Source organism: Chiloscyllium plagiosum, unplaced genomic scaffold (genome assembly GCF_037043375.1).
Source record: "Chiloscyllium plagiosum isolate Xiang-an unplaced genomic scaffold, Cpla_swu_hap1 HiC_scaffold_21, whole genome shotgun sequence".
NCBI classification, from domain to species: domain Eukaryota; kingdom Metazoa; phylum Chordata; class Chondrichthyes; order Orectolobiformes; family Hemiscylliidae; genus Chiloscyllium; species Chiloscyllium plagiosum.
This window is the reverse complement of record NW_028270159.1, coordinates 7,160,016-7,178,459: the sequence shown is the minus strand read 5'-3', so window position 1 is coordinate 7,178,459 and position 18,444 is coordinate 7,160,016. Positions and strand designations below refer to the sequence as shown.

At 39.2% G+C, this 18,444-nt stretch overlaps 1 protein-coding gene across 1 annotated transcript; it reads left to right on the top strand.

Moving 5' to 3' along the window:
* Nucleotides 1-698: 698 nt before the first annotated feature.
* LOC148146086 (uncharacterized) lies at nt 699-17,075 on the top strand. The gene is made up of 7 exons (XM_087998206.1): nt 699-896; nt 5,888-6,006; nt 6,565-6,629; nt 8,181-8,279; nt 9,892-9,996; nt 12,910-12,937; nt 16,687-17,075. The coding sequence occupies exons 1-7, from the start codon at nt 741-743 to the stop codon at nt 16,703-16,705; spliced, it is 591 nt and encodes a 196-aa protein (XP_087854332.1). The 5' UTR covers nt 699-740; the 3' UTR covers nt 16,706-17,075.
* Nucleotides 17,076-18,444: the final 1,369 nt, after the last annotated feature.

The window sequence follows — 18,444 nt, the reverse complement described above, 5'->3', positions numbered from 1 at the left end:
CAGTTAAGAGTCCACATTGCTGTTGGTCTGAAGTCATGTGAAGACTGTACCAGGCAAGGACAGCAGATTTCATTTACTAAAGGACATTAATGAACTCAATGGAGGTTTTTACAACAATTGATGACAGTTGACATAGTTATCATTACTGAGGCTAGCATTTGAGTTCCAGCTTTATCAATTGAAACTAAATTCCATCAGCTGTTGTGCTGGGATTTTAATCTGTATCCCCAGAGCATTAGCCTAAGCTTCTGAAATACAAGTCCAATGACATTACTGCTGTACTACTCCAGCAGGGACAGAAATCACCAGACCTGAGCACAGTGGGCCCCAATGAGCCTTAGACATCGGTTGCTGGTCCCTGATATACCTCTCTATCCTGGGTCCTGCCCTTCAATATTTACCTCAGCACCAAAAGGCTATGCCAATATTCATCTTGATTCCTTGGTACTGTTGCAATATTGAAGATCCACTGCATATGCTAAGATAACTTCAGGGGTTCTTGAGAATAGAACAAACCCTGCCTGGAATACGCTAATATTTATGGTGGGTCCTGACATTCAAGTTTTGAAAAGTGATGCAATATATGATAGTCTACGAAGGGTTAAAGGATCTAACTTCCAAATCCCGCCTCTTTGACACTGCATTGGTGGCAGTTGCCCTTAAAAAGGCTGTGGCATCCTCATGCTGCATCTGACTTCCGTGTGACTTCCCAAGCCTGGTACGGTAGAGTACCCAACTAAATGAATATCATGATTTGTGTGGGGGTCATGAAGTCCAAAATGCAGCACTTGTATGTCCTGTCTGTGTTGATTCTCTGTGCAATCTTCTGTACACCTGCACCACTCACTGACTGTCCAACAAAGGAAAGCAATGTATCCACGGCTGATCTTTTGGAGGTGAGTTTAAGTTAACTGATATAATTTTTTAAAGCTCATTATACTTTTCTGTTCTAATATTGGTCTTTACAAGAAAGAATTTGCATTTCCTTAGCACCTTTCAACATCTTGTAATGTCTCGAAGCACTTCCCAGTTTAAAGGATATTTTGTAAGGTGTAGTCACTTTACAGAGAGCTCATACGTTTCTCCGTGATACTGATGCTATTATATCTGATTTCTGTGGACCAGTAGCTCCCCTAACAAATTGCTGCTGGTTCAAAGATTGACAGGGAATCCTACGACTGGACTGCTTTGAACTTTTAGGATGATTGCAAATGTAATTGATCTCATTCCCATGCATTCCATGGAGCGCATCAAAGATTTACCAGACTTGCTCTTGGGTTGGCATGACTGATGTGTGAGGACAGACTTAATTGGTTAGAACTACATTCACCGGAATTTAGAAAAATAAGGGGTTTTCATAAAAACCAATAAAATTCTAACAGACCAAGACAGCGTAAACCCAGGAGTCCAGGACCAGTGGTCCCAGTCTAAGGATATGGGATAGGCCATTTAGGACTGAGATGAGAATTTTCCTTCATCCAGAGTGTGGTGAACTTGTAGAATTTTCTGCCACAGAAAATGATTGAGGCTAGAACACTGTTTTCAAGGAGGAGTTAGACATCGTTCTTAGGGAGTGGAGCTGGAAAAGCACAGCAGGTCAGGCAGTATCCGAGGAGCAGGAGAATTGACGTTTTGGGCATAAGCCCTTCATCAGGAATCCAGAGGCCAGGAGAAGGTTCTGGAATGGTCAAGGAAACCCGAGTATTGAGGTAAGTATATGAACATTTGTTTAACCTACATTCTTTTAAGTCTTATATGGTGGAGAAAAATCGTTTGTTGAGTGTGTGAACATAGAACATTATGACGCAGTACAGGCCCTTCAGCCCTCGATGTTGCGTCGATCTGTGAAACCTGTGTGAATTCTTCGGAGGATGTAAATCAGCAGAGGTCCTTTGCAGGTCTTAGGTGAGTGTGGCCCTGAGCTGAGACAGGGCTGACTGCAGGGAGAGTAGGCGGCGGTGCATGGCTGCAAGTGTGGAGCAGAGGATCTGGAAGGAGAACCACTTCTGGAGGTTTTGGATTTGTAGTAGATACTGATTGTCCTGTTCAGATCCAAATTGTGATGGTCTGAATGTAGTTCAGAGTCCATGTGGGATCAGTTGATTCTTTAGGTAGGCACTGAGGAAGATGTGGCTGTGGTAGCAAGTCTGCTTCAGGATGTGGCAGACAAGATGACCTGGGGGGGGTCAGTGAGAGAGAGAGAGAGGAGGAGAACTTCTTCAAGGTAGGCATCCTTGGAAGAGGCTTTGCAGCAAGGTTAAAATCAACAAGGAAAAAGCGAGGACCGCCTGATGCTAGATATCAGAGTCTAGAGTGTGGTGCTGGAAAAGCACAGCAGGTCAGGCAGCATCCGAGGAGCAAGAGAATTGATGTTTCAGGTATAAGCCCTGCATCAGGAATAAGGGATCAAAAGGTATGGGGAGAAAGCAGGAATGATTCTGAGTTGGACGATCAGCCATGATCATATTGATTGGCAGAGCTTGAATGGCCTACACCTATTCCTGTTTTCTATCTTGCTATGCATTAAGACATGCTGGACCAGGAATCACTGCAGCACTGAATAATGAATGAACAGGATTTGAAATGAGTTAAGATATATAGCAGCAGAGTTTTGAATGAACTCAAGTTTGCGAAGGTTGAAAGGGCGAAGTTTTACTTCCCAAAAGCTAACTGGGAAATTAGGGATGTCAGACAAGCAGAATAACAAATTACACCTTGGAAGTTCTGAAAGCTGGTGATTGAGATTCGACTACTTATAGAATCTAATGTGTTTTCAGGATGAGATGACCAAAGGGTGCTTATAGATGAGAACTAGGAATGGTCCCAAGATAGATCCTTGAGATTCCACAGGAAATGAAGCAGGAGAAAGAGCCTTCGCGGGTAATTTTCTGGCTATGACAATAGTAAGGATGGAATGAGGCGAAGATGCTTATCTGGATGATGGTGGAGTGATGTCAGAAATTAGTATGGTCAATAGTTTCGAACATTGAGAAGGATGAAAAATAGCACAGCAACAACAAGTCTACCAATAGTTGTTTTTAAACTATTTATATGCAATAAATTAACTTTATAACAGTGCACTAGTACATTGACTGAATGCATGTCCCTTAGATTGGCAGATTTGCATTTTAAAAATTTGTTCATGGGTGCTATTGAAAAGGTCAACACAGGACCATAATTAATTTTGCATTCCTAATTTCCCCTGTGGAAGCGATGGTGAAGTATCTTTTGGAACTGTCGCAGTCCATGCAGAGAAGGTTTGGAGGTCCAGCATTTTGATATTATAAGAACAGATTTCCAAATCAGACGGTGTGTGACTTGGAGAGGAAGTTGCAGGTAGTGGTATTCCCATGCGGCTGCTGCCTCTGTCCTTCCAAATCTAGGACCTCTGCCACCTCAAAGAAACTGTCAAATGAACCAGAGTTGCTGGAGTACATTTTGTGTGTGTACTTCCTGCAATTTGGTAATTTTGTGTGATTACGATCCTATAAAGTTCTTTGGCACATTTTGCTCTATTAAAGATGCTACGTAAATACAATATTTTGTTCGTAATGCTTAATTACACCAATAGATGGCACCTCACATTATTGCGTATTTAAGTAGTTTTTTTTTAATCAACCTGTTCAGAGATTTATTCCACACCTTTGGTGCTGGTTGGACTTGATGCTGGGCCTCCTGGATTAGAGGTAGGTGGGAGGGACTGAGTGGAAATTCAAGAGAAAATAATGTGGTTGCTTGAAATGTAAAATTAAACAACAGAACTGATGTTTTCAGGCAAGAGATCAGTCAGCACCCAAATGAGAAAGAATATCAACAATCGTTGCCTTTGTAGAATTGAATAGTTATTAAAAATTGAAGTATTTTAATAAGTTATGAAAATGGAGGCAAAAAAGAGGGAGAGGATTTGAAAACACTATCATTTCAATCAAGAGACTGTAATTAAGGGAAAAGTTTAGCTTTGGTGTGTAAGCTTTTGAATGTATGTAGGAGAAAGTGAGGACTTTAGATGCTGGAGATCAGAAAATGTGTTGCTGGAAAAGCGCAGCAGGTCAGACAGCATCCAAGGAGCAGGAGAATAGATGTTTCGGGCATGAGCCCTTCTTCAGGACTGCCTGACTTGCTGTGCTTTTGAATGTATGTACCCAAGTAGACCATACAATAAAGCTCATGGCAACCTGCACAATTTAAACTGAGTTATTTTGCATCCACTTCCATTTGCTGATATTAAAAGAGCTGGATGTTCCTTCTCGGGTTCATTTCCTAATGACTGGCTTTTTTCAAATGTATTATCCAAATATTTCAGCAGGACAATAAGAAATAAAGATTAAATAAGAATTTTTTACATCCAACTCAACTTGAGGGACCTAGTCTTCACAGGCAGAATTGCTCTGTCTCAGGAGTTTTTTTTCATTCATTCATTCACAGGAAGAGGGCATTACTAGGTAGACCAGCATTTATTGCCCAGAGGGGAATTATAATCAACCACTTTGCTGTGGGTCTGAAGTCACATATAGGCTAGACTAGGTAAAGATGGCAGTTTCCTTCCCTAAAGGACATTAGTAAACCAAATGGATTTTTCCCAACAAAAGATTCATGGTCATCACACTCTTCATTCCAAACTTTCCTTAAATTGCAAGGAATTACACTATCTGTTGTGGTCAGATTTGAACTCGGGTCCCCAGAACATTACCTGGATTAACAGTGCAGTGAATTTACCACGAGGCTGTCACCTCCCACCAGAGTTGGAGGTAGGGTGGGCGTGCTCTCACTTTTTCAATTCATCATGATCTAGTTCATCTCTCTTGAATAATGCTGCACTATTCCAGTCCCTTAGAAGAAAGTTCTAAAACAAAGGGTGAATAAAATTTTCTAACATATAAACAAAATTGTGCCAAATCTTGCTTGAAAAATACTTGCATGTTTAAGTCATATGTTGTTAATGTGCAAGTCTGCTAGTGGGTCCAGTTGATTAGATTGTAAGAAATATGCCATAAGTTTTGAATTTGTTGGTCAGTTAGTTAACATTGCTCCACCATTTTCCTCCAAAATAATCTTTATTTATTGTTAATGCTGTACATTATATCACCCTTCTAAGTTGTTATTGCATTAAATGCAAAACAAACCATCTTGTAGAAACATACAAAGTAGGAGCAGGGGTAGACCAATTGGCTCATCAAGCCCTCTCTGCCATTCAACATGATCATGGGTGCTCCTCTATCTTAACACTGAAACTCTCACCATATCCTGACACCTTCAGCTTCCAGAAATCTATTAATTTCTTAAATATGTTCAGTTGTACCACAGCCATAACCTGGTGGTGTGATTTTTAACAACGTGCTATGATAGAGAATTGCATAAGTACACATTTTAATAACTTTTTCTTCTTGCCTTTCCTTCCTGACTCTTTTAATCCAATATTTTTTCCTGTGCTATTTCTCTTTCTGAATTAAATTTAACTTTTGCTTATCCTTTTTCTTCTCTATTATCGACTCACACCTGCAGCAAGTAATAGGACAAAAATGAAGTTGAGTTGAGATGTTTGGGAAAAGCTCAAACTATGAATTAAGCTCCAACAACATCTGGGTCTTTCTCATAACTTTATGCTGCCTAAACTCCATGTGGTAGATTCAAGATGTAATTTCCGTGAAATAATTTGTTTTAATTTATTTCAAAATGGAGGAATGATGGTGGTGGTCAATTTCCTCTTGGATTCTCCTGCCATTCAGTGTTTCTGCTGAATCTTTGCCCCAGTTCTGATGAGGACCATGGGGAGAAATCCTGTAGGAAACTCACTTCTGAATTTTCTTTTTCAAATGTATTTATTTTTTACTGACCTGCAACATTTCTGAATGCAACTGCTGTTAATTCACCTTTTATTTCCTGCAAGCCTTTTGGGTATTGGCATACCATTGCTATTGCCGGTAATTCACCAGAGAAATTTGATGGCTTGAACAGTATGATAATCTCCATGGACAATAGGAGCACCTTTTATCTTTATGTTGATCGGTAAGTTTAAATTTCTAGTGCTAAGTTTTCTTCATAAAAATTAACTAAGGGAAGAGCTTTTTGATACTGTGTCTGGGTGGCCATAGTTGGAATTGACACACTTTCTATTCTGGCTGTGACTTGTGTCAATCTCTGCAACTGTCTTCAGGGAGAATAGTGATAATTGGGCATGCAAAAAGGCTAGGCTGAGAGCAAATTAATGTTACCATCATAGTCTTTTTCAGGTCAGAAAAATCAATGTGAAATTATTAGCTATCTGTCCAATTGCTGGTGATTTTGACACCTCGAACTGTGATGCTAATGTGCCAAATGCAGGCTGTTGTAGTACAAGAAAATTAAATAATAGTTTAATCCATACTCTTGTGAACAAAAATGATATGCATATGATTAACTTAACGTATATTTCCAACAGTAATTTAGAAGGTAATACACATCCTCAGGTTCCCAATTCTACTGAAGCAAAGGAAAAATCATGAAGTTATTTTTAATTACTTTGCCTTTTGCATTAACAAATAAATCTTGTCATTAACTTTGCATTTTCTCTATTGGTGAACACAGCAAAGATGGAATATGTACAAAAATGGAGATAAACTACTCCAATTACTCTGTCAATGCTTCTAGAGGTTAGTACAGCTCATTAATGTTTAAATGTCTGGACTTCCTCAAATCTCTCAACCATCCTAAATATAACTTCACTTGGTTCACTACCTTGTGAGATCTTTGTTCTCCTCCAATTCTGGCTTCTTGAGTGTTCCTGATTTTCGTTGCTGCACTATTGGCAGATGTACCATCAGCTGCTTGGGCTCTAAGATCTGGAATGCTATTCCTGAACACATCTCCTCCTTTAAGCCTCTCCTTAAAACATCGTTATTGTGTTTCAGTTTCTCCAAGTTTGGTTATACACCTGTGAGCTGCCTTGGAATATTTTGCTCCTTATGAATGTAAGATTAGATTAGATTAGATTACTTTACAGCGTGGAAACAGGCCCTTTGGCCCAACAAGTCCACACCGACCCGCTGAAGCGCAACCCACCCCCCATACCCCTACATTTACCCCTAACACTACGGGCAATTTAGCATGGCCAATTCACCTAACCTGCACATCTTTGGACTGTGGGAGGAAACCGGAGCACCCGGAGGAAACCCACGCGGACACGGGGAGAACGTGCAAACTCCATACAGTCAGTCGCCTGAGGCGGGAATTGAACCCGGGTCTCTGGCGCTGTGAGGCAGCAGTGCTAACCACTGTGCCACCGTGCCGCCCATAAGATGTTGCAGTCATTTCCATTCCTGACACACTCTTCAATCAACAAATACCCATCCCCCACACTTGTTAATGACATTTCTCACTTGATTCACTGGTATCTATAACTAGTTTGGGTTTGCATTCCTCTCACCAATACTATCAAAACTACATCCCTCTTTTATTGTTAGAATTTGTTCTAAGTACACAGTAGGTCTGGTCACAATCCAGACTTTTGGCGTACCATTTAGGACAATACTTCAATGCAATATTGAGAGTGTTACTGTACTTTGGACAATTTGTTAAATTGAGGTTTGACCTTCCAGTTCTGGTGAATTTTACTAAGCACATGGCACTCCTCAGAAAGACCAGGGTATTTTCTTGAAGCTGTAGTCAAAATTTCTCCCTCAACCAAAACAACATATCACCCTTGATGTTGTAGGACTCCTTCTCTGCCATCATGTATATTTATACTTTTCATGTCAGTTGTGGCTCAGTGGCCAGCACACCCACTTCTGAGACAGCAAATTGCAATTTGGGCTAACACTCCATTGTAGTACTAGACGATTACCTCACTGTCAGACAGCCAGTGCTAGGGAAACACTACACTATTAGAGGTGCCCTTTTTATCAGGACATTAAAACCCAAGATATCATCTGCTATCTCAGATGGATGTAAAAGATCAGGCTGTGTCCCCAAATTTATCTCTGTGGTAAATTTATCCCTAGGCCAACATCTTCAAAATAGATTAGTTGACCATTATCACGCTGCTGATTTTGGGAACCTGCTACACATAGAATGGCTGTTGCATTACCCACATTACAGTAGAAAACTATTTAATTTGCTGTTAAGCACTATGGGACATTGAGGTTGGGAAAGGTGCTACAGAAATCCAATCTAAATGCAAGTCCTTTTCTCATTGTTTTCAATAGGCAACTCAGGATACAAAATCTTGGCTTCCAATACCAAATACTTTATACTTCATCATTACAACCATGGAAAATGTGCAACTGAAACCTTTTTCTTATTTGGTAAGATATTTATTGACTATCTTTTACGATCTGAAGATTATACATATAAAATGTGTCATGTAACCCCAAGATTTTGGCTTGGTGAGTATGGGTAATAGCTGAGCTTTCTTTATCCATACTTTTGAAAGATTGATTTATTTCCAAGGAGGTGGTAACATGTTTACAAATCTATCAGCCACAGCTAGAATAAATTTAATGTTGGTAGCTCATTGAATAGAAGGGAGACGTTCTTGTGAAGTAATGATGTGAAATTTCACCTGCCAAGAAAACAGCCTCCAAAAGCTTATGATTTTAAATAAACCTGTTGGACTATAACCTGGTGTCATGTGACTTCTGACCTTCTGAAATAAGTTCAGGACAAGTGAAAGCCCCTGTGCAACAAGCCTCTGCCACTCAGTAAAGTCTCTTATATATTTGGATAAACACAAGCAATATTGCATTTAACTGAGTAGTATTCCCTATTCAGAGTAAGTGGCAGGCTACTCATCTTAGACTCAGCAAATATGAAGATTGTTTAGCTCTAGGGATTTGCACTTACTACTTTAACAAATAACTCATGCTGGTGACTAACATTGGCCATCTTCCACCCACTCTTACCCTACCTTTGGTGCATTTTTCTAAGCTACACCAAGTCTCATTGACCCATTACTTCTGTGCTCAGTGACCTATGTAGTTTCAATGTTGTTCACTAACACTTTGGATTTGAAAGATCCATCCTTGTACTCAGTTAACTTGTCTTTTCCTACTTTTATAATCTCCTGTAACCCTCTGAGAAGTCTGCATTCTTCCAGCTCTTGCCTCTTGTGCATCTCCACTCCTTTTACCCCAGCATTGATAGCCCTGTTTTCAGTTGTCTGGTATCTGAGCTCTGATTTACTTCCCAAAGCGCCTCTGTTTATACTTATTAAAACCTATCTCTTAGTACCCGCTTCATCTGCTTTCCAAATATCCTGAGGTCTCCTCAGGCTTGCTATCAATTTCTGTCCGATCACAGGACATCTTAAAGGTGCTATATAAATAAAAATTGCTGTTTTGAACCTGTATAATTATTTATTACTTAACTAACATTAATTACAGTAATTTGCTAAAAATATGAAGTTACTAACGTGCAATTATACAATTTTTCTGTAATAGTTTATGAAAAAATATGCAGCATAGCTACCATTATTCACACATTACAGAATGGCTGATTAATACTTATTGGTGGATAATGGAGATTCTCGATCAGGACTTGATGATGGGTCCTGCCTGAAACATCAAATCTCCTGCTCTTTTGATGCTGCTTGACCTGTTCTACCTTTTTCAATTCCACATTTTATCAACTCTGACTTTCCAGCATCTGCAGATCTAACTATCTCCAATGGAGATTCTCCTACGTCTTGTCTTGTGTATACAACTTAACAGTAACCTCAGCACAGAAATTATGACATTTTCACAAGAGATTATGCCTTTGTTCATCAAGTAAAGGAATTGGAATACAAACAAGAGGTTGTATAAAAGACTTTGTCCTGCAAAACCTGTGGTGGGAATCATGAATATGGATAATGGGGCAGAATGTATTTTTAAAAAAATTGATATCTCTTCTGCTAGTTAATGCTATCTACCATTGCAGGGAGGAATTTAACAGTGAATTCTGCCACTATGGAATACTTCAACAGACTTGTGGATTGTGCAGCAATACCAGATCTCTCAATCTACACACTACCTCAAGAAAATGGTAAAGACCTCTGCAGCAAATTATGAATGGTTTTAGGGATACATTCCCTGGATCTCATTAGGTTTGCTGTTTATTCATAAAAATATTGTTGATAAGTTAATATATTTTACACATTTTAGAGGATGAGATTTCAAGTCCAAAATGCTTCCTCATTTGAGATCACTCTGAGGTGGAATGTGATAATGATCTCCATGTAACAAAAGGTACAGATGAGGTTTCCTTAAACAAGTGAGGTTAACTTGGGCAATGAGGGTAGGACTAGATATGCATATTAAATTCACAGGTCTTGCACAAGAAGCAGATAAGATTTCCCATTCCTCTCTGTGGGATGGTTGGACACATTGCACAGGCTCCCAAAGAAAGGACCTGATTTCAGGTGAACAGCATATTTCAAAAATAAGTGGGCTAGAAATTGATAAAGATGTAGATTTAGGGTTAGGGATATGAAGTGTTAATTGACCATTTGTTTTCAGTAGAGGGGACTTTGAGGTGTGAGAGAGAAAAGGTAGAAATGGTCTTGATGGACAGAATTCTTGCTTTAAATTCAAAATCTTAAAGAATGGGCAAATTCATTTGAAAGAACTACCCAATTTGTTGCAATCTCCCTGCTGGGTGACGATGATGATGATGAACCACCTGATGAAGAAGCAGCACTCCGAAAGCTAGTGCTTCCCAATAAATCTGTTGTATAATCTGGTGTTGTGTGATTTTGAACTTTATAATTCTTAGTCCAACTGTAACAGGCAGCTGTAGAGATTGAGAAGGAGAAAGTGAGGACTGCACTTGCTGGGGATCAGAGTCGATTGTGCAATGCTGGAAAAGCACAGCCGGTCAGGCAGCATCTGAGGAGCAGGAAAATCAATGTTTCAGGCATAAGTCCTTCCTCAGAAATACCTGAAACATTGATTCTCCTGCTCCTTGATTGCTGCCTAACCGGCTGTGCTTTTCCAGCACCACACTCTCGACTCTGATCTCCAGCATCTGCAGTCCTCACTTTCTTGCAGGTAAATATGTTGCAGTAAACTTTACGGCCCATGATGACTTGCAGTATGAAAGCCTGGTCTGACCTGAGTTAGCAGCTCTGAAATCAAATCAATGATGTGGTCCCTCAATGTCTGCACAAAAACAGAATTCCATCAAGTGTCCAGCTTCTGGATGACTTCTAATAATCTTGTCTTGAGTATACTCCAAACTGAGACCATAAGACTATGAGATGTAGGAGCACAAATTAGGTCATTCAGCCCAGCGAGTCTGCTTCTCCATTTTATCATGGCTGATAAGTTTCTCAACCCTATTCTCCCACTTTCTCCCGTAACTCCTGATCCCACTGATAATCAAGAACCTAGCCATCGCAGTCTTAAGTATACTCGACGACCTGGCCTCCACAGCCTTCTGTGGCAATGAATTCTATAGATTCACCACTCTCTGGCCGAAGCAGTTTCTCCTTATCTCTGAGCATTCACAACTTTCTGGGTTAGAGAGTTCCAAAGATTCATGCTCCTCTGAGTGTAGAATAAATTTCTCTTCGTTTCAGTCCAAAATATCTAACCTTTTGTCCTGAGATTATACGTTCTTGTTCTATACTCTCTAACTGGAAAAACAACTTCTCAGCATTGACCCTCTAAAGTTCTCTTAAGAATATTATGTTTGTCAATGTGGTCATCATTCATTCTTTATAAACTTCAAAAAATGTAGTTTCTGACAGTCCCCAAAGGACCAATGCTCCCGACTAGTTGCTTAGAGCGTGCAGCAGCCTGGCAGTTTACCACACATGCCTTGTTCCTTGTTAGATATTGTGCATGTGTAATTGTGTGTAAAAACTTAAAAGATGTTTATATAAAAAGAAGAGGCCATTAAAAACAAGACTTTACAGAAATCAGTGCGTAGTTCCTCCTCCTCAGGAGTTGACTTGGTGAGACCTTTGTTATGCTGCTTCCATGGTATTTAGAGCCTTTTTTGGGTATGGAGATTAATGCACTAAGAGTAGACCAGATGTTTTACTAGTTGGTAATGATGAGTACAGTTAGGAAGTTATGCTGTAAACAGTGGACTCTGATATTAACTCTATGGTGGATACACCTTTTTTTTAATAGGAATGTGGTGTTCAGTGGAACCATCAAATAACAAGACTAATTCTGCCACAGTTTATCTCCAGGTTGGGGCCTTAGCATCTTGCTATTAGTCTCAAAGTGTCATAGTGCTGTGTAAAATTATCAACCTTCCAAGATTGGCCTTGACCTGCAAAAATCGAGAAATCACTGGCCTTTTTTATTTGTGTTTTTTCATTTATTTAAACACAATGGAAAGACAGGAAAAAAGAAAGGGTCAACAATTGTTCAATTAGATGTGGGAGAGTCTTACTTTCCACTTGGTTGTGGGAAGTTAGGGTATCACAGGAATATACATCTTGATGACCACGAGGTGGTTGGAGACAGTAGGGTATATGACGAAACATACATTCAACCAGAGTTAGAAATTATAGTAAAAATAAAATACTGCAGATGCTGGAAATCTGAATTTAAAATAAAACTTTTCTTTGGAACAGTCATCCTGAACTCAAAACATTAACTCTATTTCTCTCTCGATAGATGCTGACAGACGTGTTGAGTTTCTCCAGAAGTATGTTTTTATTGTTGGGAATCTTAGTTCTGTGCCTTATACTACTTAGGCAAGAAATTTTCAATGCATTGATGATACTAAGGAATTGTGCACCAGTAGTGAGGAATCGATGAACTTGCAACTTAATTAAGCTAAGGGGGTTATTCCCCAGGATGTGGCTGCAACAGCTGAACAGTGAAGTGAGGAATAGAATCTCATAGGAAAACAGGGTGGGCAGTTATAAACAAATCAAAACATTAGTTCAAAAATTAAATCACTGCTGTTATAATTGTACCACTTGTATTTTCTTTTCAGGAAATTGCAAGCACAACTTGGCAAAGAGGTTTGTACATTTTGTTTAAATAAAAACTGAAACATTTAGCTAACTGCCAATGGGAAAAGTTCAAGTTCAAATGGTAATGGACTGGATCTTATTGGAAGGACACCATGTCAATGATATGCACCATATTTATGGGTAAATCAACATCAAGTTCAGGGGATTGAGAGATGCTGTGAATTTGCAAATCTCCATAATTTGTTGGCTGATTTACATGGCTCCACCAACTGCTCCTCTCAAACATCATCGCTCCTTCAATCTCCTTGTTCTTAATAAGAATATACTGGATTTCTACATTAATTTTCTGTTAAACTTGCTTCAGAGGCAAAAAGTTGTCAGATGGATTATAATATTGGAAAATGTGAACTTGTCTACTTTGATAGGAAGAATAGAAATGTAACAATATTTAAGTGCAGAAAGGATGCAGAACTCTCAGCTGCATAGATAGATTGGAGAAAGTTAGTATGCAAATAAGGAAGTGATTTGAAAGCTAAATGGAATGTTGATGTTTATTGCAATGGGAATAGAATATGAAAGTAGAGATGTTTTGTGCAATTTTAAGGAAGATTAATGAGCTCAAACATGGAATAGTGTACAGTTATTTTTTAGAGAAAGGATGTAAATGCATTAGCACCAGTTCAAACCAGATTCAGTTGACTAATACCTAGAATAAGAGATTTTTTTTCAAGGCAAGATCGGACAGACTGTGTCCTTATCTTTGCACTTTAGAAGAATAAAAGGTAAGAACTTGACAAGATGGATTTTAAAAGGATATTTACCCTTGACAGAAAGACACTAGAACTAGAGAGTTTAAGTTTAAGAAATAATTATGCTTAAGATTGAAATAAAAAGAAACTTTTTCTGAGGACTGTGGACTTGTGGAACATTCTACCCAGGCAGGGGTCAGGGCAGGTTAATTGAATATTTTTTAAAAAGGGTGGATTGACTCCCTTTTTAGTCAAGAACCTAAGGTTTAACAGGTAGGTGGGTGGAGTGCCACAAGGATTGGTGCTGGATCCACTGCTTTTCATCATTTACATAAATGATTTGGATGTGAGCATAAGAGGTATAGTTAGTAAGTTTGCAGATGACACCAAAATTGGAGGTGTAGTGGACAGTGAAGAAGGTTACTTCAGATTACAACAGGATCTTGATCAGATGGGCCAATGGGTTAAGAAATGGCAGATGGAGTTTAATTCAGATAAATGCGAGGTGCTGTATTTTGGGAAAACAAATCTTAGCAGGACTTATACACTTAATGGTAAGGTCCTAGGGAGTGTTGCTGAACAAAGAGACCTTGGAGTGCAGGTTCATAGCTCCTTGAAAGTGGAGTCACAGGTAGATAGGATAGTGAAGAAGGCGTTTGGTATGCTTTCCTTTATTGGTCAGAGTATTGAGTACAGGAGTTGGGAGGTCATGTTGTGACTGTACAGGACATTGGTTAGGCCAATGGAATATTGCATGCAGTTCTGGTCTCCTTCCTATCGGAAGGATATTGTGAAACTTGAAAGGGTTCAGAAAAGATTTCCAAGGGTGTTGCCAGGGTTGGAGGATCTGAGCTATAGGGAGAGGTTGAATAGGCTGGGGCTGTTTTCCCTGGAGCGTCGGAAGCTGAGGGGTGACCTTTGTAATGGACTAGGCTAGACCACTCAAAACATTCTTAAGCAGGCAGCCCCAGACCATAACTTTGCAATTTGTTTCAGTAAGTACACAGTGAAAATTACCCAGAGTAAGACAGCTAGGTTGACTACTAGATTTTAAAACAGACAATTTATTCACAAAATTACACAATGAAACATAAAGAACAGAATAAAGAACCCCTAAAGGACTCAACCTATCCAACCAGATTTAATTATGCTGTTTTGAATTTAAACAACAGTCCAATAAGCAAACTCCCTCTAAATATCAATGGAACACATGCTGATACGTTGAAGTTGAAGGGTAGAAAAGAGAGAGAGTTTCCACACAGCTCCCTAATGAACTTCCCAGTTCAAGAGTGAACTAAAAACTGCTTAGCCCAGCTAAAGAGCTGACCACTCCCCTTTCATTAAACAGGTCACTTCTAAAACGTGACTACTTTGGCCTGAAGTCTCATCTGTTTACATATAAACAAAAGGCCTCTCAAAATCCTTTTCATCTCTGTACCAAACCAAACTGATCGGAGCCCGGCCCAGTTTATTACCTCTCTGAAAAAAGTCAAGGACAGAGTCTCCTTGAGCCAAGGAACAGCTTTTAGAAAAAAAGGGACTAGTTTTGTGACATCTTATAGAGGTTTATACAATCATGAGGGGCATGGATAGGATAAATAGACAAAGTCTCTTCCCTGAGGCGGGGAGTCCAGAACTAGAGGGTTTAGGGTGAGAGGGGAAAGGTATAAAAGTGACCTAAGGGGCAACTTTTTCACGCAGAGGGTGGTACATGTATGGAATGAGTTGCCAGAGGAAGTGGTGAAAGTTGGTACAATTGCAACATTTAAAAGGCATCTGGATGGGCATATGAATAGGAAGGGCTTGGAGGAATATGGGGCGGGTACTGGCAGGTGGGACTAGATTGGGTTGGGATATCTGGTCGGCATGGACGAGTTAGATTGAAGGGTCTGTTTCTGTGCTGTACATCTCTATGACTCTAAGTGGAGTTGAGGCATCAATCAGATCGTCTTATTGAATGGTGGAGTGGGTATATTTGTAGAATTACAATTGGCATGCAGTCAATCTCCCTGACTTAGAAAGGGAACAATTTAAACTATTCAACTCCATTCTTGCATGTAATCAATTGTTTGAGAAAAATGCAAAATTTAAAATGTTTTAAATTACTTTGCTATTTATCTTTCTCTTTCTCTCAATGAAATCTTTCTTTCCCTGTTTCTATAGCTGATTCTAATTAATTCTTCCTTTTCTTTATTCTTAAATATCATTGATGAAGGAGATCAACTGTTGGTTCAATTGTTCACTGAGATTGCAGATACCCAGTTACCCTCTTCATGCTGTTATAAATTCAGCTTTCAGCAAGTTGGAGTGCACAGACACACAAACGTGTGTATTTAAAAAAACAAATTTTCATTTCTGTAGTGCGTTTCACAACATTTTCAATGTGCTTCCAGCCAGGAAATAATGTTTATGTTGTCGGATTACTTTAGAAAGTGTAGTAGCACACAGCAAGATCCCATAAACAACAAAGTGATAATGATCAGATTACCCTCTTTTAGTTGTGATGATTTGAGAAATAAATGTTGGCTAGGATACCAGGTTAACCTCCCCTGCTCTTCATCAAAATAATGTCAACAGATCTTTTAGCACCAGAGAGATTAGATGGTATTTCAGTTTAATGACTCATCCAGAAGACTCTACATCCAACAGTGTGGTTTTCCCTCAGTCCTTACTATAGTGTCAGCCAAGTACCTTGAAGCTAAATCTCTGAAATGGTATCTGAATCCACAACCTTCTGGGTCAGAGGGGAGAGTCCTAATTACTAAGTACCAGCTAATACTGAAAAAGCAAATGGTCTAATGAAAGGACATATTGCAAGTTTCCTCACTGTGTGAAAAGCCCCTAACCCCAGCCCTCAGCCTGTTATACATTCCAGTTTGAGTTATATTTCAAAGAAATCGATCTGTACTCAAGAAAATGTCAGATAAAAGTAAGAGAATTGTGTATTTGTGTGAAATTCGTGCTCTGGTCTTTTGTTGTTTTGTCTGCTTTAAGGTGAGCTTGTTCTTTCTTTCCTCTGATCTTGATTACATTGATTTTACACTGCAGGGAAAAAAAGGAAGACTGATCTGAGCAGAACAGCGCTGGAGGACATCATACTTAACCAGTCCTTTCAGAATTACTCTGTGACCACCATTTCTGCTTCAAAATACAAGAATACTGCTGTTTAGTTTATTTGGAGAGAAATATGATTTTGTTCATTTTTTTTGCATTTATAAACTCTAACTTCATAAATTTGCTGCTAATTGACCAGCAGAAAATTTGTGGAATGTCATTAATCTTTATCAGCAAATAATGCAAGTATATTAGCATACTGATAAATATTGTATTTCTATACAGCAGCACTTATTTTCCCAATATTTAGAACACTAATAGGTCATTGTTAATTATCATTAAAAACACCTATAAGTATTAAACCAATAAAATATTAAAGCTGATGCATTACCGTCTGGTGCGGTTTTAAAACCCCATAGCAATAGGAGTTTATTAATTCTGTTGTGTCTGTGTCCATTTTTAATTAGTCCCACTCTCCTTGCTCTTCTCCTGATTTCCTATAAATCTCTAATTTTCAAATATTTATCATTGCTTTTGAAATTGCTTACGCTGGGGAGATATCCTGAGTGAGTCATTAATCAGCACAGAGGGCATGCAGGTTTAGCAATGTCAGGTGTTAGGGTGCATGACAGCTAATGACGGAAGATATTGCAGGTAATAGTGAGAGTGGAAGAAGGTGAATCTTGGTGGGAGATAGGTGCAGTCGCTTAGAATGAGCGCAAGTCATTGCAGAGGAGACGGTGACACATGACAGAATGGAGAAGGTCATTGATCTTCTTCATAGTGCTGTGCATTCAACTGAGACTGCTCTCACGTATAAAACCATAAGTTATAGTGTAATGTTAAAAGATTAAATGGGACTATCTCTCTGGACCTTAATAATAATATTAAAGAGTTAGACTGCAAAGCCGAACATTCTGGAAGTTGGTGGGGGTGACATTCTGTCTCACAGATAGCATGCAGGAATGTGGATGACTATCCATTTTTATTCACACTTCACTTAGACAGTCATTTGCTACTACTCTCCTACTATTATCAAATTAAATTATCATTCAATTGCTTCCATTCAGAAATGCTTTCATTGCCATTCCCCAAAGCTAGGACATATCACACCTATGTTGTCTTGGGGGATCACTGAGTCAAGGAAATCGTCTGCATAACGATTCCCCAGGATTATAGCATTAGCATATGCACGATCTCGGAGAATGATCTCATCCGACCATTGTACCTGGGGTAACATGTGACTGTGAGGCTGGGGGTTGTCTTGAGTGGCATGTGACTATGGAGGAGTGGCCAGAGTATCTTTAACATGGCCAACTGACCTGTATAAAGGGGATGTGTTTTCTTTGTTCAGTCCCTCTTTGACTTGACCTCACTAAAATTGCTTATCTTTGTACAAAATGGCCTTTTAAAGATGGTGCAGGCACAAGTCCATTTCAAAATATCCCAGCAATGTTCAGTTGTTCTGGATATGGTGAATGGTAGAATTGGGCTAGAATCAGATGAGAAGAATCATAGAGGGTTGGGTTGGTATTTAATGAGGCTTGTTTGTCTTGAAGTGGCAAAAAAAAACTCACTCATGGACTGAAACCCTCAGTGAGACTTGATAAAACTGATACATAACCAAAAAAAAATGCATCTTATGCAAGCTAGTTATGAATGAGATCAAGGGATATGTGGATAGTGCTAGGAAATTAAGTTGAGGTAGATGATTGATTATGACCTAGAATGGTAGAGCAGGTTTGGGGCTGA